Source organism: Oncorhynchus nerka, linkage group LG17 (genome assembly GCF_034236695.1).
Source record: "Oncorhynchus nerka isolate Pitt River linkage group LG17, Oner_Uvic_2.0, whole genome shotgun sequence".
NCBI lineage: Eukaryota > Metazoa > Chordata > Actinopteri > Salmoniformes > Salmonidae > Oncorhynchus > Oncorhynchus nerka.
In genome coordinates, this window is record NC_088412.1 from 26,098,793 (window position 1) to 26,123,412 (window position 24,620).

Genomic DNA, 24,620 nt, shown 5'->3' on the forward strand with positions numbered 1-24,620 from the left:
GTGTGTGTGTGTGAAGGACAGTTTTGTCAATAGTTTAAGGAGGGAAGTATATTTCCCAACTGATTCAAACAGCAATTGTTTTGATCTCTGTTTATCTCAGCTGGAAACTTGGATATACGGTGTGTGTGTGTGTGTGTGTGTGTGTGTGTGTGTGTGTGTGTGTGTACACTATATGCCAAACATGTTATGCTGTAGTTTATTCAAAGCATTGTTTGTTTTTGAGGAAAGAGAAAGCAACAGAGAGAGAAAGCTAATGTCCCATGAGAGTAGTTTGCCTCACACTGCCTCCTCCCTGAAATCTCTTCACTCTAAATACAACAGGAACAGGTCCAGTCTTATAAACGTGTCACCCACACTGAGTTGGAATGGGATGGGGAATATAATTCCCTAGGTCCAGTCTTATAAACGTGTCACCCACACTGAGTTGGAATAGGATGGGGAATATAATTCCCTAGGTACAGCCTCTTCTTTACAGGCAGAGTCTCCACCAGTGGGATTTGACTTCGAGTAACTAAATAAATGTTGGCGCACATTCTAGCAGGGTCAAGAGAGCGGTGTCACCACTGACTGGATAATGGTTTAATTAGCTCAGTCAGACTTTCCACCATAACCCAGTCTCCCCTGCCCAGTGCACTGCTACACAGTTAGGTATCTGTCCCTCCAACACAGCCACTAAAGTGAGAGCTCCCTCAGTACTGGGCTCATATGTATTCTCCTTCAGTCCTCAAAATGTGATTCGTATGAAGCCTCCAGCGTATGGCTGACAATGTAGCCACTTACTATGATAGACAATTACATTTCATTTATGTTCTGCAGCACTATTTACAAAGTCATTTGTAAAGGAAGAATGTACAAACAGAGATAGAGGCTGATGTAAATGAGTGCGTATGCCCGTATTGTGCAAATGCTCTGAAGCCAATGTCAGTTATGAGATATATTTGGGAGATATCTAGATGATTGAAAAGAGAACACACACAGTGACAGTATTCAGTTATCAACCAATTCAAAACTAGGTCCTGTTTTTGGCCTCTAAAATCATTCAGATCTACAGCTACTGTGAATGTGTTACATCAGTGATACAGTTACAGTCAAATGTTTTGAGGCTTTTAAACCATTGGTATCAATGGCATAGGAGGCTATAGTGACAGCTTTTGGTTGGGGTGAGACACTGTGAGTGTATTCTTTCACATTTGCCCTCCATCCATGATCAAGGCTTGTATCCCTCTGTGTTTGAATTGCACAAATCTATACTTTTGTTTGTTCCTACGGAGGGAAAAAGAAGGTTATGTTTCTTAGGGCACAGAGAGCGCTCTCGTCTACAGATCTGCCCTGAATCCATGGGCAGTCGCCCAAAACAAATGTGATAAATCTATTGGGAAAATGTGCTTTCAGATATGTTGAACATAGTGTTGCACCTGTGATATGTTGTTACGGCATATCTCTGAGCTGAGGTGAAGGAGGTCAGAGGCTGCTGGTTAATTGGCAGAATAGTTTTACATTTGACATCAAAGTCATTTAGCAGAGTGACTAAAGAGGGACTTACAGCAGTGAGTGCATGCATTTTCCCGTACTGGTCCCCTGTGGGAATCCAACCCACCACCCTGGTTTTGCAAGCGCCATGCTCTACCAATCACTTCATATTATGTTAGTTGTGTCCATACATACAGTATTACTTGAACCCTCAACATTTGTCCTCACTGTGTCATAGATAAGATCGGTTTATGTAAAGATTTGAACTGAGTGAGTGATGGAACTGGCCAACCATCCCTGAACAAAGAGTTATTGATATTGTATCCATATGAACCTCAGTGTTTCAGTGGGTCAGGATATTTAATCATGATTTCTGATTCCGCTGGCATGCACAGACTATTGACTAAATGATGCATTGGTACAGCAACATGCATTGATTGTCCATTCTATAAATACTTAGGCCAAACAGAATGATCTCTGGCCTTCTTTGCCCTCTCTACTGCCATCTCTCTTTTTCCAATTTCAACCGCAATGGTGGCTACGGTTGTGGTTACATTTCTATTGAGGCAATCATCTGGACCATTAGATCTCCCACAGTAGCTGGTCATTTTGGCCAACCATAACAATTACAGTTTTGTCTGTGCAATATCTTTATCACACTTTCACCAAACCTGTGCACGTGTTAAACTTTTCCTGATAAGTGTCTTTACTTTGAACCTTCAGACTTTCAAAATGTTGATGGCACTCAAATCTGAGGTGACATACATCGTAAAAACAGAGAATATCTAGGACAAAAAAAACCTTCAGATTGTGTGTAAAAGAATGCTAGACAGTATCTATAAAAGAATAGTTTTTTTTCTCGTCCTGACAGGTATGGCTGAGGCGAATCACTGTGTGATCACCTTGTTGTGATGAGACTCGATGGTGCTTTCATGGTGTAACATGTCATCCAGAGAACCCTGGCTCTATAAATAAGAAAGCCTACAAATAAATTGGGTCATGCTTGCCATTCTAAAAACAGATGCAGTTCAATAACATACTTTTCATGTGTAAAAATCATCTTGAGACTGGTTGTCCTGTAATACAACGGATTTTGATAACAAATGCATCCGTCCTCATTTTGTGATGTTGCATTGTGGAATTCATATGCAGTGCTTTGCAAAAGTATTCAGACCACTTGGATTTTTTTCACATTTTATTGTGTTACAACGTGGGATTAAAATTGATTTAATTGTCATTTTTTAAAAATGGATTCAATTGTCGAAGAGCGAAAATGTTTTTTTTTTTACCCAAGATAAATAAACAACTCATAAGAAGTATTCAGCCCCTTTGTTTAGGCAAGTCTACATTCATTCAAGAGTCAAATTAAGCTCAACAAATCACATAATAGGTTACATGGAGTCTGTGTGAAATAATATGGGTTGACATGATTTTTGAATGACTAACCCTTCCTCAGTCCTCCATACATACGTATCGAATTTCAAGCACAGATTCAACTACAAAGATCAGGGAGCTTTTCGAAAGCTTCATAAAGAATGGCAGTGATTGGTAGATGGGTAACAATTACAAATCAGACATGGAATATTCCTTTAAGCATGGTCAAGTTTTTAAAATGTGTTTTATGACCTTTATTTAACTAGACAAGTCAGTTAAGAACAAATTCTTATTTTCAATGACGGCCTAGGAACAGTGGGTTAACTGCCTTGTTCAGGGGCAGAACGACAGATTTTTACCTTGTACATTACTAATTATGTTGTGGATTATGTATTAAACCACCTAGACAAATCAAAGATACAGTCGGCCTTCTGAACTGAGCTGCATGACAGGAATGATACTGCTCAGAGTTTAATGGCAGTAATGGGAGAAATCTCAGGGTGGATCAACAACATTGTAGTGTAAATGACCGAGTGAAAAGAAGAATAGAAAATATAAAGAATACAAATATTCCAAAACATTCATCTTGTATGCAACAATGCACGAAAGTAATACTGAAACAAGCAAAACAGCAAATGAATACACTTTTTGGCCTAAATGCAAAGCCTTATGTTTGAGGGCAAATCCAACACAACACATCGCCACTGGTGGTGGCTGCATCATGGTATGGGTATGCTTGACATTTGCAAATACTGAGGAGTTTTTCAGGATAGAAAGAAATGGAATGGAGCTAAGCACAAGCAAAATCCTAGAGGAAAAATGACTTCAGTCTTCTTTACACCAGAGACTGGGAGAGGAATTCAAATTTGAGCAGGACAATAACCTACAGCACAAGGCCAAATCTACACTGGAGTTGCTTACCAAGTAGACAGTGAATATTCCTTTGTGGCCAAAATACAGTTCTGAGAAAAAATTGCTTGGCAATCTATGGCAAGACTTGAAAAGTGCTGTCTAGCCATGATCCCCAACATCTAGACAAAGCTTGAAGAATTTTGAAAAGAATAATAGGCAAATATTGCGCAAACTTCTAGACTTACCTAAGACTCACAGCTGTAATCTAATGTAATGTAAATGTAATCGATGACAAAGGTGTTTCTAATATGTACAGAAATGACTCAGGGAGCTGAATACTTATGTAACGACTGTATTTTAGTTATTTAATTTGTATTAATCTTAATCAAATAAAATACAAATTCTTCTACTTTGACATTAGAGTATTTTGTGTAGATTGTTGACAACAAAATGACAATTAAATCAATTGTTTCATCCCACTTTGTAACACAATAAAATATGGAGTAATCGAAAGGGTCTGAATACTTTTGCAAGACACTGTAAATTGTATTGTGTTACTTGCTAGTTGTATAGAGATATTTAAAGTATTGTTATCGAGTAGTAATACATTTTGTTGTTATATTGTTATGTGGTATTGCTGGCTCATGATTTGTCGTAATGTATCAGGTTAAGGTATTGGTAGCTGGATGCTGAATAAGTGTGCCATCATTGGAAAGTACAGATCAAATGATGACATAAAGAGCCATTGTGTTGAACACTGTGCGATGTTTAACAGTGAGCATGGCAGAATGGTGAACTTACTAAACGACTAGAGTTGACTGTGTGATATTGGGTTGCTTCTTGTGTAAATATTTTCTGCCTGGATTTTAATGATTTGTATGTCACTGTGACAAATCGTGTGCTGTGAATGCTGGGAAATGGATTTACTTCAACACTGAACACAGATGTTAAGTTGTTCTGGCTCATTGTGTTCTCGTTGTCCTACCTTGCCTAACTGCATAGGAGGGATAATGTGACTGTGGTGTGGCTTGTTCTGTGGGTCTCTGTAAAGGCAGGGTCGGCATGGTTCCTTTCGTGATAAAGCCCATAACACTCCACTGACCGATTAGGCGTACCACATTTTCGCGGGTCCCTCACACAAGGTCTGAGCAATTCAACACATTTTGGCATGGGGCAATGATCGTTTTTTCTCCCTTTTTGCAGCTAATCTCATGCTACTCTGCACATTTTGCCATGAGGCTGAGAGAAAATGTTGCTGTTTGAAAGGTAATTTCCTGTAATTCTACACATATTGCCATGGGCCAAAAGGAAAATGTTCAGTTTTATAGGTAATCTCATGCTATTCTACACATTTTACTATTAGGCTGAGAGAATTTAGCATTTTGTAAGATACATTTAACAGATAATGTCCTGTAATTCTAAACATTTTTGCCAGGGATTATGACGTGTGCATATGTAATCTGGGGAAATGGTCTTGGAGTGTCTTGTCTACAACATCTATCCTGGATGTCAATCCAAAGTGCCTGTACTTCCATGCAGAAATCTGAGATTTCCTCTGATGATCTGCTAATTCTGAATATTAATGTGAAGCTTTGAGCTCAGTAAAAGTGAAAGGTACCCTGCGGCTGTCCCTGGACCTGCTCTCCTCTGCTCTGCCATCCTCTACTCCACTGACTACAGAGAACAGCCTGTTCATTGAGACTAGGATTTAAGGATAAGTATCTGTTTACAGAGATACATTTTAAAAAAAGACAGGATGGCATGATACTACCCTGACCAGTTTTCTGATAAGTGGGAGTGCATCAGTGTGGAGCACTGGTAGGAAGCTGAGTTGGTGTGAGAGTGAGGGGTTCTTTTCTGCATTTTGCATGGTGCGGTTGGTTGGCAGGTGATTGGACCAGACCCTCTCTCTGTAAAATGGCTGTTGTTGTCGACTGATGATTTGCCATGGTGCTTTCCACCCTCTGGCTTTATTGACTCCCAGAAAAATGGGGAAGGAGGAAGAGTGAAGAGATAGAGAGAGAGGAGACAGACAGACCCACAGACCAGTTGATATATTGGGGAAATGTTCTTCTTTGAACAAAGGGATGTGACTCCATGCCAACAAGGAGAGAGAGAGAGAGAGAGAGAGAGAGATTTGATTCTTATTATTTTCCTATTGTAATTATCCAAAGTAAGCTTTGGCAATTTGTACACTGTTACATCATGCTAATAAAGCGAATTGAAAATTGAGAGAGAGAGAAAGAGAGAGAACAATTGTTGTGGTGAAAAGGCACCAATAAACCAAAATGTGCTGTTGTTGTGAATGCCCTTGAAGAATTTGGTGGCAGTTTGGTGGCAGTTGGCGGCACCGGTGTTTGTGTACTTGCTGATGCATTATCACGGACATGATCAATATTTCCCGGTGCATCAATATTTAATGCACTCCTCCGCAGAAATCACCCACCAATAACCTATTGATCAGTCCCAGGCTGAATACTTTTAGACTGTGTGAAAACAAACACAGGGGCAGGAAAACAACATGATGTATTTACCAAGGGCAACACTTTGAATGACGTCCACAGAGAATAGTTTGTTATATGATGTCCTGTATTTACTACACCTACACACTTATTCCAAACAAGTGTAAGAAAACTTTGGAGCTGTGAGCATATTTCATGTTCCTGAAAACAGTAGGTCATGCAATACTTTTGGTTTGGCAAGTAAATCCCTCTTTCCATGTCTTTTTATTTGTGGTTATATATCTCTCTCTCTATATATATATATATATATATATACACACACACACAGTGGGGCAAAAAAGTATTTAGTCAGCTACCAATTGTGCAAGTTCTCCCACTTAAAAAGATGAGAGAGGCCTGTAATTTTCATCATAGGTACACTTCAACTATGACAGACAAAATGAGAAAAACAATCCAGAAAATCACATTGTAGGATTTTTAATGAATTTATTTGCAAATTATGGTGGAAAATAAGTATTTGGTCACCTACAAACAAGCAAGATTTCTGGCTCTCACAGACCTGTAACTTCTTCTTTAAGAGGCTCATCTGTCCTCCACTCGTTACCTGTATTAATGGCACCTGTTTGAACTTGTTATCAGTATAAAAGACACCTGTCCACAACCTCAAACAGTCACACTCCAAACTCCACTATGGCCAAGACCAAAGAGCTGTCAAAGGACACCAGAAACAAAATTGTAGACCTGCACCATGCTGGGAAGACTGATTCTGCAATAGGTAAGCAGCTTGGTTTGAAGAAATCAACTGTGGGAGCAATTATTAGGAAATGGAAGACATACAAGACCACTGATAATCTCCCTTGATCTGGGGCTCCACGCAAGATCTCACCCCGTGGGGTCAAAATTATCACAAGGACGGTAAGCAAAAATCCCAGAACCAAACGGGGGGACCTAGTGAATGACCTGCAGAGAGCTGGGACCAAAGTAACAAAGCCTACCATCAGTAACATACTACGCCGCCAGGGTCTCAAATCCTGCAGTGCCAGACGTGTCCCCCTGCTTAAGCCAGTACATATCCAGGCCCGTCTGAAGTTTGCTAGAGAGCATTTGGATGATCCAGAAAAATATTGAGAGAATGTCATATGGTCAGATGAAACCAAAATATAACTTTTTGGTAAAAACTCAACTCGTCGTGTTTGGAGGACAAAGAATGCTGAGTTGCATCCAAAGAACACTATACCTACTGTGAAGCATGGGGGTGGAAACATCATGCTTTGGGGCTGTTTTCTGCAAAGGGACCAGGACGACTGATCTGTGTAAAGGAAAGAATGAATGGGGCCATGTATCGTGAGATTTTGAGTGAAAACCTCTTTCCATCAGCAAGGGCATCGAAGATGAAACATGGCTGGGTCTTTCAGCATTACAATGATCCCAAACACCTCACCCGGGCAACGAAGGAGTGGCTTCGTAAGAAACATTTCAAGGTCCTGGAGTGGACTAGCCAGTCTCCAGATCTCAACCCCATAGAAAATCTTTGGAGGGAGTTGAAAGTCCGTGTTGCCCAGCAACAGCCCCAAAACATCACTGCTCTTGAGGAGATCTGAATGGAGGAATGGGCCAAAATACCAGCAACAGTGTGTGAATACACACACACAGTGTGTGAAGACTTGCAGAAAACTTTTGACCTCTGTCATTGCCAACAAAGGGTATATGACAAAGTATTGAGATAAACTTTTGTTACTGACCAAATACTTATTTTCCACCATAATTTGCAAATAAATTCATTAAAAATCCTACAATGTGATTTTCTGGATTTTTTTTCTCATTTTGTCTGTCATAGTTGAAGTGTACCTATGATGAAAATTACAGGCCTCTCTCATCTTTTTAAGTGGGAGAACTTGCACAATTGGTGTCTGACTAAATACTCCCCCCCCCCCCCCACTGTATATATATATATATTACTATTACTGAAGAAGTGGAGAGTGGTGGTGATCGCTCATACTGTGTCTCTCAGTCAGTTTGACAGTAGTGAAATGTAATGAAATGTGTAGAGTGGGCTGATCTGTCTGATTTTGTCTGGCCCATTGGTTAAAGGGCTGATACACTTCCATTAATGAGATATTTAAGATCTACCTCATATCAATGGTTTTCAATGGACTGATAAGTAAAAATGGGTTTACACAAAAGTAATGGAATGAGGTGTTTTACAGTAATAGGTGTTTGCATTGGTAGTACTGTAGCAGAAATGTGTATTGAATCTCTCTCTCTCTCCCCTACAGAGACAGTGATGGACACGCGGACGGCCACAGCAGAGCTGGGTTGGATAGCGTATCCTGCTTCTGGGGTAAGAACACTCCACTTCATCTAGAACAGTGGTTCCCAAACCTTTTATAGTCCCGGGCCATACCCCTTCAAACATTCAACTTCCAGCTGCGTACCCCCTCTAGTACCAGGGTCTAATCTGTTTTTGTTTGTTGTTGCCATCATTGTAAGCCTGCCACACACACACACACACACACACACACACACACACACACACACACACACACACATACAATACATTTATTATACACTTATTTTTGTCACAACCCGGCTCGTGGGAAGTGACAAAGAGCTCTTATAGGACCAGGGCACAAATAATAATATAATAATAATCAATCATTTTGCTCTTTATTTAACCATCTTACATATGAAACCTTATTTGTTCATCAATAATTGTGAATAACTCACCACAGGTTAATGAGAAGGGTATGCCTGAAATGCTGCACATAACACTGCAGTGTTGGGTTGTATTGGAGAGAGTCTCAGTCTTACATAATTTACCACATACAGTCTGTGCCTGTATTTAGTTTTCATGCTAGTGAGGGCCGAGAATCCACTCTCACATATGTACGTGGTTGCAAAGGGCATCAGCGTCTTAAACAGCGCAATTTGCCAAGGCAAGAAACTCTGAGTGCAGTCCTATCCAGAAATCTGGCAGTGGCTTCTGATTAAATTACAATTTCACAGAACCGCTTGTTGCAATTTCGATGAGGCTCTCTTGTTCAGATATCGGTAAGTGGACTGGAGGCAGGGCATGAAAGGGATAACGAATCCAGTTGTTTGTGTCATCCGTTTCGGGAAAATACCTGCATAATTGTGCTCACTCAGGTGCTTTGCTATATCACATTTGAGATTGTCCATAAGCTTGAGTTCATTTGAACACATAACTCATACAATGATAGAAAGATCTGTGTGTTTTCCTTGTTAATGCAGACATAAAAGAGCTCCAGCTTAATCATAGCCTCAATTTTGTCCCGCACATTGAATATAGTTGCGGAGAGTCCCTGTAATCCTAGATTCAGATCATTCAGGCGAGGAAAAACATCACCCAGATAGGCCAGTCATGTGAGAAACTTGTCATCATGCGAGTGGTCAGACAAGTGAAAATTATAGTCAGTAAAGAAAACTTTAAGCTCGTCTCTCAATTCAAAAAACGTATCAATACTTTGCCCCTTGATAACCAGCGCACTTCTGTATGTTGTAAAAGTGTTTCATGGTCGCTGCCCATATCATTGCATAATGCAGAAAATGCACGAGAGTTCAGGGGCTTTGCTTTAATAAAGTTAACCATTGTAACTGTTGTGTCCAAAACGTCTTTCATGCTGTCAGGCATTCCCTTGGCAGCAAGAGCCTCTCGTGGATTCTGCAGTGTACCCAAGTGGCGTTCCACTACTGTATGTCTCCCTGTCATGGCTTTTGTTCCATCAGGACAGATACCAACATATCCATCAGTACAGATACCAACATATCTTGACCGCCAAAGCCCATTTGATGTCATAAAGCTACCCAGTACTTTAAAAAGATCCTCTCCTGTTGTCCTGGTTTCCAGTGGTTTGCAGAAGAGGATGTCTTCCTTAATTGACCCCCCATAAACGTAACGGACATATACCAGGAGCTGTGCCAGGCCCTCCACGTCTGTTGACTCATCCAGCTCTAACACATATAATTGACTGACTTGTATGCGTAGCAGTAATTGTTTCAAAACATCTCCTGCCATGTCACTGATGTGTCGTGAAACAGTGTTGTTTGATGAAGACATTGTCTGTATAGTTTCTTTGGCCTTTTCCCCCAGCATTGTCCCAAACATATCCGCAGCAGCAGGAATAATTAAGTCCTCCACAATAGTATGGGGCTTGTCTGCCCTAGCCACTCGGTAGCTCACCATATAAGACCCTTCTAGCCCCTTCTTATTAATGGTATCTGTTGCTTTTATACATGTCTTGCTACTCGAAAAGTCATCTTTATTCACGCTCAGGCTTATTTTTCAAATTGTCATGTTTTGTTTCTAAATGTCTGTGCAAGAGTGAAGGTTTCCCGCGAGAGAGTAACGGTTAATGTGATTGGATGTTAATTATTTGACCAGGCTACCTGTATTTTACATTGTGTTGTTATTTCGCTGAACACTAAATGGTTACAGTTTATTTTTGGCAGTGAAACGAGGCTACTCAGGCGAGAAAAAAAACTCACCCAAATGTATAGCCTCGTTGTAAAATATAAATGTACTGTTGAAAATGTGAAGGAAAAAAATGTAAAGAAAAAAAAAATGGCCGTACCCCTGGGGGTACGCATACCCCAGTTTGGGAATACCTGCTCTACACTATAGTTGCTTGTTATGTCACGTAAAAAAATTTGGGTGAACTATTAGAATTTTAGCATCCATGAAATGCCGGAGAGATTTCTGCACATCTGTACATCTGTAAGAAAGTGTTGTGAAAATACTGGGGGTTTCAGTGCACGTAAAAGGCAGCATCGTTACACGAAAAACGCTTATCTCATACAATCCATGATTTAGAAATGTAAATGGTTTATAGCCTAAATATTGATTGATGATAAGGGTCTATGCAGAATATTTTCTTTGGAATTCTACCTTCATTTTCAATACTTTATTTATACAGATTACAAACAGGAGAGGCAATAACTGGTACATTTTGTTTGAAATGTACCCACTCAACCACACAGCCACATTGTAAGAAATTATTCTGGGGTTAATTGAAATTGACAACAACAACAAAAAATAACCAACATATACTTTATAAAAATGAATGCAAGTCCGTTGGCTAGCGGTAAGTGACCCAGCTTAGACACCTCACCCCTCTCCCCACTGAAGACCGGGGTTAAATTCCTTGCTCCAACAGTTTCATCTCTTTCTCCCACCTATCTGTATCTCTGTCATTTCAGAACTATCTCAAAGTGCCAAATACCCCCAAAAGTAGATTTGATTTGATTTGTTCATTTCATTTTACCAAAATAATATAAGAATATATCCAACATAATATGTTGGTCAAAATGTGTATTTCATAACCAACGAGAGAACATTTTGTGATTGAACTCATTGGAAGTCTGTTTTTTATCACGTTGCATTTCCTATCTTGCCAAGTGACTTTTTAGATGATTGTTGGTAATAGTTTTTTGAATTTACGATTCTGTCACATGTTGTATGCATGTTTGAAGAAAGAGAAGTATACTTCTATGTTAGTATTAAGCTTGTTGTGCCATGATGTGTAATTGACAGAGGTTAGACCAAGTCATTGTTTTACAAGTCCCAAGTAAGTCAAGTCTTAGCACTCAAGTCCCAAGTCAAGAAAGACATGTCCGAGTCAAGTCTCAAGTCAAGACCGCCAAATATCAAGTCAAGTCTCAAGTCCTAAACTTTGAGTTTCGAGTCTTACACAGGTCATAATAGTCGTAATGGTATATTACATATTACAATAGTATATTACAATAGTATATTACACTTACGCAAATCATGAATGCTTTTAAAAAATATCTATATATTTATTACTTTCCAAATAAACGTTATATTTCCATGGAAATACATGGGTAGCCATGAGAAAGACACACCCCCCAATAGTGATCGACTATCGAGGATCGCTATGGGGCGCAATCGGGCGATGTAGGCTTGCACACAATCGCCCAACCTTAACACACACACTCGCTCTGTGTGGTTACCGTAGGCTAACGTATGTCAATAGTTTTAGGAACAGCAGTAACATCAGGTAGGATTTAGGCTTCCAACTGCCTAGCCAGTTGTAGCTCAATCTTGGGTGCAATGATCACGTTCCCACACTGACTGACCGTGTGGAGGCTTATTGATTTAACGTTACGTTTGTCTACATGATACACCAGTAAAGTAATAAAATATATAGCTGTTGGCTATATTTGCAGCAGCTGTAGTTGGCTATATTTAGCTGTAGTTGGCTATATTTATGCAGCTTCAAATGTCGAACAAAGTTGGAAATTGTTGTACCTCCGTCTGTAATTTTCATCCTGCATGTTTTGGAAGTTGCAATCAATTTTTTGTTGATACAGCGTCGTCTTTATATCCTAAAATAATAATTTTGGGTCTCATCTTTCCTCTGCACTGCCACGCACAACTTTTTCTCAGCTGGCACAATTTGATTGGCTGCTGTCCGATTCGAACTGTAAACCATTAAATGAAGAGTTGATGAGCTGCACACTTTTTTAATAGCATAATTTTTTATATTCGGGATTAGGGAGGGTTTCAAGTCTGGTCGAGTCATAAGGCTCAAGTCCAAGTCAAGTCACAAGTCATTGGTGTTAAAGTCAAAGTTGAGTTGCAAGTCATGTGACTCGAGTCCACACCTCTGGTAATTGATAATGATAAGCGGATATCAAAACCGTCAGGCAAATTGATATTCAATGAGGACAGCACCCATTCCCACATGTGTGATTGTCAATGGAAGAGGCAAGTGTAGAATCCTCAATTCTTGCTGCCAGGTAGTGCTGGTGGTTTCAACACTGCTTGACAATGCCTGCCAAATTTGTAAATTATCAAATTCAGAAAACAATGTGAAACATTAAGAAGTTAAGAAGAAGAGATCTAATTCTGTATTAGGCAGGATTCAAAACATGATGGTGTTTAAAAGCTTTAGAGAGAGGAAACAACATCAAATGAGAAGGTATCTAATTCTGCTCTAAGCAGGGCTTGAATCACCTAAATAGTTTTTTCAATCTTTTCTGTTAGTGCTCCCAGTCACTGGCAAGGTGTTGCACAACACTTGATTAAGTGGTGTTACAACACACCATGCAATATTTCAAAATATCTCAGGACTATGTGTTTCAATACTCCAGTAAAGTTACGTTTTCCTCTCTTTGAAGATGTTGGCTGCTCAGATGCCACTAGTTTTGTTGTTCTAAAGCACTCATTTTAACAGTGCATTGTTGATAATTCCACCCTGAAGGATGCAGTTACACACATTGGTTATAAATTGATGCTTAGTCTAGGATATATAATTCTTCAAATTTAAATTGTTACAAAAGCCACAAACAATCTCATGAAATCCCTGTTAACAATAAAACACTGTTAGGTCTAGTTATGTATTACTTGCTGAAGGAAAGTCACACTCAGTGACGCTGAGTACACAACGCCAGCTCAGAGCTACCACATTGAAGATGCTATCGGAGGAGACGATGACCCACTAGCATTGTGGAGAGGAAATGAAGGTTGTTTTCTACTCATGGCCAACGTTCCCTGAAAATACCTGTGCATCTCTGCAACAACCACTCTGTCTGAAAGTGTTTTCAGTACAGAAGGCAATATTGTCACTCAACTCCGAAGTCTTCTAAAACCAGAAAATGTGAATATGCTCGTTCTCCTTGCCAGAAACCTTTAGGTAGACCTAAGACATGCTAAAAAACAACTAGAACTTATTGTTCTTTATTGCAATTTATTATTTCATTTTAAATTAAGCCTATATTAAAATCCAGATGCATATTTTTCAAAAGACATATCCTATTGGATAGGCTAAAATATTTGGTCAAACCTTGAAAGACTTTCTTGCACTTGTTTGTTTTATTTGCGCTATTTGGCTATTTCCTTACTTATTTTTTGTTTGCCACTGTATCTAAACAAGTGGTAGTCTATAGTTGAGCATACCACACCCTGCTGAAAAAAAACAGCAGAGACCAGCATTGGAGGGTCATGCTGGAGATCAGCCTTCACTGTGTTTTTGCTGGTGACCAGCCTTCGCTGTGTTTTTGCTGGTGACCAGCCTTCGCTGTGTTTTGGAAACTGGAGACCAGCCTTTGCCTGAATCACATACACAAACATTATAACATTTGGGTTATGATCAGTTTATGGCTACTTCCCATATCTTGAGCTTGAGACCACAGTGGTCAAGCATACTTTTATAGAGTAAACTAGCTATTAATCTAATTAGTCTTGTCACGCCCTGGCCATAGAGAGGCTTTTATTCTCTATTTTGGATAGGCCAGTGTGTGACTAGGGTGGGCATTTTTTGTTCCCTTTTCTATGTTTTTGTATTTCTTTGTTTTTGGCCGGGTATGGTTCTCAATCAGGGACAGCTGTCTGTCGTTGTCTCTGATTGAGAACCATACTTAGGTAGCTCTTGCCCACATGGGTTTTGTGGGTAGTTGCTTTCTGTTTTGTGTTTTTCACCTGACGGAGCTGTTTCGCTTGTTCTTTTTGTTACACTGTATTTAGTGTTCAGTTGTATTTAATAAATGAGGAACACGTACCACGCTGCGCTTTGGTCCTCACCTTCTTCCACCAACGGCCGTTACAGGTCTGAAATATTGCAACACTGCTTGCGTCCGCCTGCCTGTTACAAAGGGGCCCGGGTAACAATATGTAACGTTTATAACGCTATTCCCTCGCTTTCTCTATTGCACAATTACAGTTCCGTCAAACATGTGTATTACTAACCCTTCTTCTACATGTGGTTCCATGGGTATTACAGTCTCCCATCGAATATCAACAATAAGACATGTACAGTGCTTTGCATAAGTCTTCATCCCCTTTGGCGTTATTCCTATTTTGTTGCATTACAACCTGTAATTTGAATGGATTTTTATTTGGATTTCATGTAATGGATATACACAAAATAGTCCAAATTGGTGAAGTGAAATGAAAAAATAACTTGTTTCAATTAATATATATTTTATTTTTTACGGAAAAGTTGTGCGTGTATTCACCGCGTTTGCTAAGAAGCCCCTAAATAAGATCTGGTGCAACCAATTACCTTCAGAAGTTGCATAATTAGTTAGATTGCGCACAGGTGGACTATATTTAAGTGTCACATGATCTCAGTGTATATATACACCTGTTCAGAAAGGTCCCAGAGTCTGCAATACCACTAAGCAAGGGGCACCAACAAGCAAGCGGCACCATGAAGACCGAGGAGCTCTCCAAACAGGTCAGAGACAAAGTTGTCGGGAAGTACAGGTCAGGGTTGGGTTATAAAAATATATCAGAAACTTTGAACATCCCATGGAGCACCATTAAATGCATTATTAAAACATTTAAAGAATATGGCACCACAACAAACCTGCCAAGAGAGGGCCGCCCACCAAAACTCACAGACCAGGCAAGGAGGCCATTAATCAGAGGCAAAAAATACCAAAGATAACCCTGAAGGAGCTGCAAAGCTCCACAGCGGAGATTGGAATATCTGTCCATAGGATCACTTTAAGCCATACACTCCACAGAGCTGGGCTTTATGAAAGAGTGGCCAGAAAAAAAGCCATTGCTTAATTAAAGAAAAACATTTGCAAACATGTATGGTCTTTTCCGAAATGCATGTGGGAGACTCCCCAAACATATGGAAGAAGGTACTCTGGTCAGATGAGACTAAAATTGAGATTTTTGGCCATCAAGCAAAACGATATGTCTGGCGCAAACCAACCAACACCCATCACCCCGAGAACACCATCCCCACATGGAAGCATGGTGTTGGCAGCATCATGCTGTGGGGATGTTTTTCATCAGCAGGGACATTGAAACTGGTCAGAATTGGAGGAATGATGGATGAAGTTAAATACAGGGATATTCTTGAGGGGAAACCTGTTTCAGTCTTTCAGAGATTTGAGACTGGGACGAAGGTTCCCCTTCCAGCAGGACAATGGCACTAAGCATACTGCTAAAGCAACACTTGAGTGGTTTAAGGGGAAACATTTAAATGTCTTGGAATGGCCTAATCAAAGCCCAAACCTCAATTCAATTGAGAATCTGTGGTATGACTCAAAGATTGCTGTACACCAGCAGAGCCCATCCAACTTGAAGGAGCCGGAGCAGTTTTGCCTTGAAGAATGGGCAAAAATCCCAGTGTCTAGATGTGCCAAGATTATAGAGACGTACCCCAAGAGACTTGCTGGGTTAATTGCTGCAAAAGGTGGCTCTACAAAGTTTTCAGTTTTTGTCTTATTTCTTGTTTGTTTCACGATAGAAAAATATTTTGCATCTTCATAGTGGTAGGCATATTGTGTAAATCAAATGATACAAACCCCTACAAAAATATATTTTAATTCCAGGTTGTAAGGCAACAAAATAGGAAAAATGCCAAGCGGGTGAATACTTTCGCAAGCCACTGTAGCCTATAGGATATTTAAGCTAGCCTACCTCAAAACAGATGTTAGCCACTGCTCCATGATCTACCACCAACCACTTGACTTCAATCTTCTTTATTTTAATGGATTACAATACAGTATTTTTACGTTTAGGTGGCTAATGAGCAATGAGATGTTTTAGCAGATAACTAAACTAGTTGACATGTTTCAGCTAGCTAAGCTACCTAGCTTGAAGACATGGTATCAGTGCTTGGTAAACAACTAGCCACCCAGGAAGTTGATATAGTGTACATCAGTCCAATCAAAGTTACTAGGCAGAAGATGTTGATTTATCCGTAGTCAATGACATTGGAGCACTGAAGAGGGGCTTTTGCTCTTGCTCTCCTAACAGGTGCTGCGGTGACGTAGTGTCCCCATGAGTGATTGCACCATAAGCCAATCACGCGCAACAAGATAACCAAATACACCTACGCTCTGTACTTTCCTCTGTCTGCCCCTCCACTACAGAAAGCACATAGCGAGGCTAAAACAGCTGCATTTTGAAGCTGCTCAACGCAAAATTTACCAAAACAATAATACAATGGGAAAGGGACCACCTATGCTTCATTAGATCAAGCAATTCTTTTAATACAATTATTTTTTTTGCTTACTGATATGATATATTGTTGTGACATGAAATAATAGAATTGCATGCAAATCTCCTAGATATTTGTGGGGCTCTGTTTGTTTCCTATATTTCCTATAACTCCTCATTCATACTGTAGGCTCTGGCTGGTAGCCTGGTTTTGAGTTTTCTGTGCCATGTTAAGTGGGGAGAGAGGATGTGCATCCGCTGTGTCTCATGCAATACCCCAAGGGTATACTTTAGTTTGAGCACACTTAGATTCCAATTTCAAGCTTGCCAAAAGATTAATTAAAATGCTTAGATCTCGCTCTGAACAATTAAGTTCTACTTATGTGCTACAATAAGTGAAACATTAAACATCAGAATTGGTCAAATCCAGAGGAGGCCAAGAAATGCCAGAGGTCCTTTTTTGCATGATCAGTTGAGAGCTTTAACGTGCCATTTTTTAACACTCAAGATTAGATTCTGTTGATTATATGTGCATGTCATTAAGATTTATTAAAATTCACAAGACAGTGCCATATTCAGATTGACAGATTGACAGTGATAGTGATTTAAATTGCATTTCCAAATGATAGTAAGTCTCATACTTGATCAATTCACACTTGATGATTATAGAAACGGATTCAGTTTTTTTTTATATAGATAAAAAGTAATTTAAAACTGTTTATTTTACAAAATGGAAAATTAATAATGTTCTGCAAAATTAGGCGCATTTAGGCCCTTAGGGTTTGCTGTTTATGGGAATTTAATTAGTGAGATTAATTTAAATGAATATAGATTATATGCAGCAATATTAAAATCTATTTTACAGATGAATGATCAGCAGCAACAGGAAATGTGAAAATAGTTAATGACAATTTTTGTCATTAAATTTTAAATTTAATAATACAAACTTCAGAAACATTTTAAACACCAAAAACACTACCATTTTTTGGGGGGTGCGGTTTTAGACTGCCCCCTGTCAGCAAGTCATTTGGGCTCCCGGGTGGCGCAGCGGTCAAAGGCACTGCATCTCAGTGCTAGAGGCCCTGGTTTGATCCCGGGCTGTATCAGAACCGCCTCGGATTGGGATTCCTGTAGGGTGGTGCACAATTGGCCCAGCGTCGTCCAGGTTAGGGGAGGGGTAGGCCGTCATTGTAAATAAGAATTTGTTCTTAATAACGGACTTGCCAAGTTAAATAAAAAGTCAATAATATCTTTGACATAATGATGAAACAGTTTTTTGAAATTGTCCCTCTCATTTTCATCAGGTACTCTGAGTAAATCCAGTGTTTTTCTATAGTCTTCTACTCATATGGACACTGAGTCCCTATAGACAACAGAGGGAGATGAGATTGCAGGGGTTTTCAAAATTGTAGGTTATAAAGTGAAGAACAGTGAGTTTTCTTCCTTCAGATAAATTGAGTGTGTGGTGAAATACAGGCATGACCCGGAGCTAGATGCTCTGTTAGATTAAACGTTTAGTGGGTCAGAGAGAAACAATGAATTGAGAAGATTGAACTGGGCACTAGTGTGTTGGTGTGTACGGGATGTACAGCGATTTGGGTGAGTGTGGGAACAGAGGAGACTGCCTGTGAAGCGCCTGTACCCCTCTATCATCCCTCCATCCTCTGATCCACAGGGAGAACTCGCTATGGAGTCAGAGTTTATCCCTCGCTCACATTCCCACCACACTCCTCTACACCAAGCCTTCTGATAAAGTCTGCTCTTCTTCCTCCCCAAAAACATGCATGACATGGATGTTGATCATTACTTGTTTAACCTGGGGATGGTGTAATAGAATCTGAAGTTAGATTAGACTCTTGTATCTGTTCCTGATGCTACACAGACATTTAGAGCCAGGTTCTAACTTCAGTCAAGAACCCACTGCAATTGTATCTAATATATTCTACCATTACATACAGTACATACAATAATTAATTCAGTGGTCAGTTTATTAGGTACACCCATCTAGTACCAGGTCGGACACACCTTTTCCTCCAGCACAGCCTGAATTCTTCGGGGCATGGAAACATTGCTGAATTGGTATCAAGGGACCTAACGTGCCAGGAAAACATTCCCTACAACATTACACCACCGCCACCAGCCTGTACTGTTGACACCAGACAGAATGGAGCCATGGGCCCATACTGCTTATACCAAACAGGGATTTGTAGGACCAGGTTTTTCCACTACTCAATTGCCCAGTGTTGGGGATCGCGTGTACACTGGAACCACTTCTTCTTGTTTTTAGCTGATAGGAGTGGAAGCTGGTGTGTTCGTTTGCTGCAGTAGCCCATTTGTGAGAAGGACTTACGAGTTGTGCGTTTTGAGATGGTGTTCTGCACATCACTGTTGTATTTGCCTGTTTGTAGCCCGCCTGCTAGCTTGCACCGCCATTCTCCTTCGACCTCTCATCAACAAGCTGTTTTCGCCCACAGGACTGCCACTGACCTGGATGTTTTTTGTTTGTCGCACCATTCTTGTAAACCCTAGACACTGTCATGCACAAAAAGCCCAGTAAACCAACCTTTTTCTGAGATCCTGGAACCGGTGCACCTGGCACCGACTGCTTAGGTCACTCCTTTTGCCCATTCTAACAGAATGCCTCGATGCCTGTCTGCCTGCTTTATATAACAAGCCATGCCCACTTGACTCAAGCCATGCCCACTTGACTCAAGCCATGCCCACTTGACTCAAGCCATGCCCACTTGACTCAAGCCATGCCCACTTGACTCAAGCCATGCCCACTTGACTCAAGCCATGCCCACTTGACTCATAAACATGTTCTAATTGAAACCCGTCCCACCAGAAATGACTGTTCTTTACACAGACACACACACAAAGAAACCGATGCATTTTTACACACGCAAACACACAGGATGTATTTCAGATCTGTAAAGACCAGAGCATATTGAGCACTCTGTTATGACCAGTTGATTTTAACTCCTGATTTTCTGTTTTTGAGCCCACAATATAACTCTCTGCTATAAGCTATACAGGCCTGTATGAGTAGGAACAAACTGTTCCAAAACCCTGCTGTGTTCAAACAGCTTTGTGGTGTTTCATCCATCTTTCCTTTTTGAAGCAATCTTTCTTTTTATTCATGATGAAAGAGGAACATACTGTTTTCTCGCTGAAGGAGAGATTCATTTCCAGCTACAGTGCATTCGGGAAGAATTTAGACCCTTTGACTTTTTTAAAAACATTTTGTTTCATAACAGCCTTATTCTAAAATGCATTGAAAAAAAGTTTTGTGTGTATTTTAGCAAATTTATGAACACATGTAAAAATTACATAAGTATCCACACCCTTTACTCAGTACTTTGTTGAAGCACCTTGGGCAGCGATTACGGCCTTTAATCTTCCTGGGTATGATGATGCTTCGCACATGTATTTGGGGAGTTTCTCACATTCTTCCCTGCAGATCCCCTCAAGCTCTGTCAGGTTGGATGGCGAGTGTCGCTGCACAACAATTTTCAGGTCTCTCCAGCGATGTTTGATTAGGTTCGGGCTCTGGCCGGGCCACTAAAGGATATTCAGAGGCTTGTAACGAAGCCACTCCTGCGTTGTCTTGGCTGTGTTCTTAGGGTCGTTGTCCTGTTGGAAGGTGAACCTTCACCCCAGTCTGAGGTCCTGAGCGCTCTGGAGCAGGTTTTCACCAAGGATCTCTCTGTACTTTGCTCTGTTCATTTTCCCCTCGAACCTGACTAGTCTTCAGTCCCTGCCCGCTGAAAAACATCCCCTAAGGCATGATGCTGCCACCACCATGCTTCATCGTAGGGATGGTGCCAGGTTTCCTCCAGATGTGACGCTTGGCATTCAGGCAAAATAGTTAAATTTAGGTTTCATCAGACCAGAGAATCTTGTTTCTCATGGTCTGAGAGTCTTTAGGTGCCTTTTGGCAGACTGGGTGGGCTGTCGTGCCTTTTTAATGAGGATTGGCTTCCATCTGGCAACTCAACCATAAAGGCCTGATTAGTGGAGTGCTGCAGAGATGGTTGTCCTTCTGGAAGGTTCTCCCATCTCCACAGAGGAACTCTGGAACCATCGGGTTCTTGGTCACCTCCCTGACCAAGGCCCTTCTCCCCTGAATTCTCAGTCTGTCCGGTCGGCCAGCTCTAGAAAGAGTCTTGGTGGTTCCAAACTTCTTCCGTTTAAGAGTGATGGAGCCCACTGTGTTCTTGGGGACCTTCAATGCTGCAGAAATGTTTTGGTACCCTTCCCTAGATTTTTGCCTTGATACAATCCTGTCTCGGAGCTCTACGGGCAATTCCTTCAACCTCATGGCTTGGTTTTTGCTCTGACATGCAATGTCAACTGTGGGACCTTATACTGTATAGACAGGTGTGTGCTTTTCCAAATCATGTCCAATCAATTTAATTTACCACAGCTAGACTCCAACCAACTTGTAGAAACATCTGAAGGATGATCATTGGAACCAGGATGCAGCTCAATTTCAAGTCTCATAGCAAAGGGTCTGAATACTTATGTACATTTCCAAAAACCTGTTTTCACTTTGTCATTATGGGGGTATTGTGTGTAGATTGAGGAAAGTGTTTTATTTAATTCATTTTAGAATAAGGCTGTAAAATAACAAAACGTGGAAAAAGTCAAGGGGTCTGAATACTTTCCAAATCAACTGTATGTCCATCTATCCAATCACACCCACCTTATCCCATTATGTCTAAAGCAGCCATTCAAGATTCTAAGTTTCAAGTTTCAAGTTTTATTAGTCGTAGTTACGGGATATGCATGGTATACATGTTCTTACTTGTATGTTCCTTCTCGACAATGCAACAACTATAATGAATAATAAAATATAACAATACGACCATAAAGTAATATAATAAGCATAAGTATAATACAGGAAGGCACAATTTATAGTTCAATATTCACATGTGTTTTGGGGAAGTAGAGGATGGGCGGCAATGTATAATAAGTCTGGTAGCAGCACTTATGATGTGTGTGTGTATAGGACAAATGTACAGTGGGGCCAAAAGGTATTTAGCCAGCCACCAATTGTGCAAGTTCTCCCACTTAAGTTGAGAGAGGCCTGTAATTTTCATCATAGGTACACTTCATCTATGACAGGCAAAATGAGGAAAAAAATCCAGAAAATCACATTGTAGGATTTTTTATGAATTTATTTGCAAATTATGGCGGAAAATAAGTATTTGGTCAATAACAAAAGTTTATCTCAATACTTTGTTATATACTCTTTTTGTTAGGTCAAACGTTTTCTGTAAGTCTTCACAAGGTTTTCACACACTGTTGCTGGTATTTTGGCCCATTCCTCCATGCAGATCGCCTCTAGAGCAGTGATGTTTTGGGGCTGTTGCTGGGCAACACAGACTTTCAACTCCCTCCAAAGATTTTCTATGGGGTTGAGATCTGGAGACTGGCTAGGCCACTCCAGGACCTTGAAATGCTTCTTACGAAGCAACTCCTTCGTTGCCCGGGCGGTGTGTTTGGGATCATTGTCATGCTGAAAGACCCAGCCACGTTTCATCTTCAATGCCCTTGCTGATGGAAGGAGGTTTTCACTCAAAATCTCACGATACATGGCCCCATTCATTCTTTCCTTTATACGGATCAGTCATCCTGGTCCCTTTGCAGAAAAACAGCCCCAAAGCATGATGTTTCCACCCCCATGCTTCACAGTAGGAATGTTGTTCTTTGGATGCAACTTAGCATTCTTTGTCCTCCAAACACAACGAGTTGACTTTTTACCAAAAAGTTATATTTTGGTTTCATCTGACCATATGACATTCTCCCAATCTTCTTCTGGATCATCCAAATGCTCTCTAGCAAACTTCAGACGGGCCTGGACATGTACTGGCTTAAGCAGGGGGACACGTCTGGCACTGCAGGATTTGAGATTTGAGTCCCTGGCGGCGTAGTGTGTTACTGATGGTAGGCTTTGTTACTTTGGTTCCAGCTCTCTGCAGGTCATTCACTAGGTCCCCCCGTGTGGTTCTGGGATTTTTGCTCACCGTTCTTGTGATAATTTTGACCCCACGGGGTGAGATCTTGCATGGAGCCCCAGATCGAGGGAGATTATCAGTGGTCTTGTATGTCTTCCATTTCCTAATAATTGCTCCCACAGTTGATTTCTTCAAACCAAGCTGCTTACCTATTGCAGATTCAGTCTTCCCAGCCTGGTGCAGGTCTACAATTTTGACAGCTCTTTGGTCTTGGCCATAGTGGAGTTTGGAGTGTGACTGTTTGAGGTTGTGGACAGGTGTCTTTTATACAGGTAACGAGTGGAGGACAGAGGAGCCTCTTAAAGAAGAAGTTACAGGTCTGTGAGAGCCAGAAATCTGGCTTGTTTGTAGGTGACCAAATACTTATTTTCCACCATAATTTGCAAATAAATTCATAAAAAATCCTACAATGTGATTTTCTGGATTTTTTTTCTAATTTTGTCTGTCATAGTTGAATGGTACCCATGATGAAGATTACAGGCCTCTCCTCTTTTTTAAGTGGGAGAACTTGCACAATTGGTGGCTGACTAAAACCTTTTTTTGCCCCACTGTATATGTGTGTGTTTGTCTGTGGTTGTGTTGATGAATGAGAGTGTCTGGGCTAAGGTGTGGAGAATCAGAGCAGGTGGTCAGTCCAGTTCTCAAGTGTTCAGCAGTCTGATGTCTTGTGGATAGAAACTGTCTCTGAGTCTGTTGGTGTCAGACCTCATGCTAATATTTATGTTTCTTGATTCCATTCTTTTACGTTTAGATTTGTGTGTATTGTTGTGAATTGTTAGATACTACTGCACTTTTGGAGCTAGGAATACAAGCAATAACTCCCACAATAACATCTGCCAAATATGTGTATGTGACCAATAAAATTTGATTTGATACCGCCTGCCCGACGGTAAGGGAGAGAACAGCTCATGGCTGAGGTGTGTAGGGTCCTTGATGATGCTGCAAACCTTCCTCAGGCACCGTTTTGAGAATTTAGTATGTCTTGGATGGGTGGGAGCACTCAAACCTTCCACCTCCTAAACCACTTTTTCCTTCATAGACGGCCCAGATCACAGTAATGAGGAGGAAGAGCACTCAAACAGACCCCCCAGAGTTCACAAATTTAAACTAGTGGGCTCTCCTGCATATTCCCTCTATCGTGTCAGTCTAAAAGAGACATCTAACTTTAATCAGCATCTGGCTGGGTTGGGGAGCATTGGGTTGGGGAGCATTGGCATAGGGAGCAGTGGGATGGGGAGCAGTGGGATGGGGAGCAGTGGGATGGGGGATGGGGAGCAGTGGGTTGGGGAGCATTGGGTTGGGGAGCAGTGGGTTGGGGAGCAGTGGGTTGGGGAGCATTGGGTTGGGGAGCATTGGGATGGGGAGCATTGGGATGGGGAGCAGTGGGATGGGGAGCAGTGGGATGGGGAGCAGTGGAGCCTAGGCTCTTTGTTCCCTGCTGTTTCATTTATACACACTCTTACCTCATTAGGGTTGATGCAGGTGAGCCTGTTGATTCAGACT

General features: G+C 40.8%; 1 protein-coding gene across 1 annotated transcript in view; it reads left to right on the top strand.

The window, feature by feature from the left end:
* The window catches only part of LOC115144983 (ephrin type-B receptor 1-like), a 171,919-nt gene that overhangs the window by 35,667 nt on the left and 111,632 nt on the right, over positions 1-24,620 (top strand). The window contains exon 2 of the mRNA XM_029686167.2: positions 8,435-8,499. Coding sequence (XP_029542027.1) covers positions 8,435-8,499 — 65 coding nt within the window. The remainder of the gene's footprint in view (positions 1-8,434; positions 8,500-24,620) is intronic.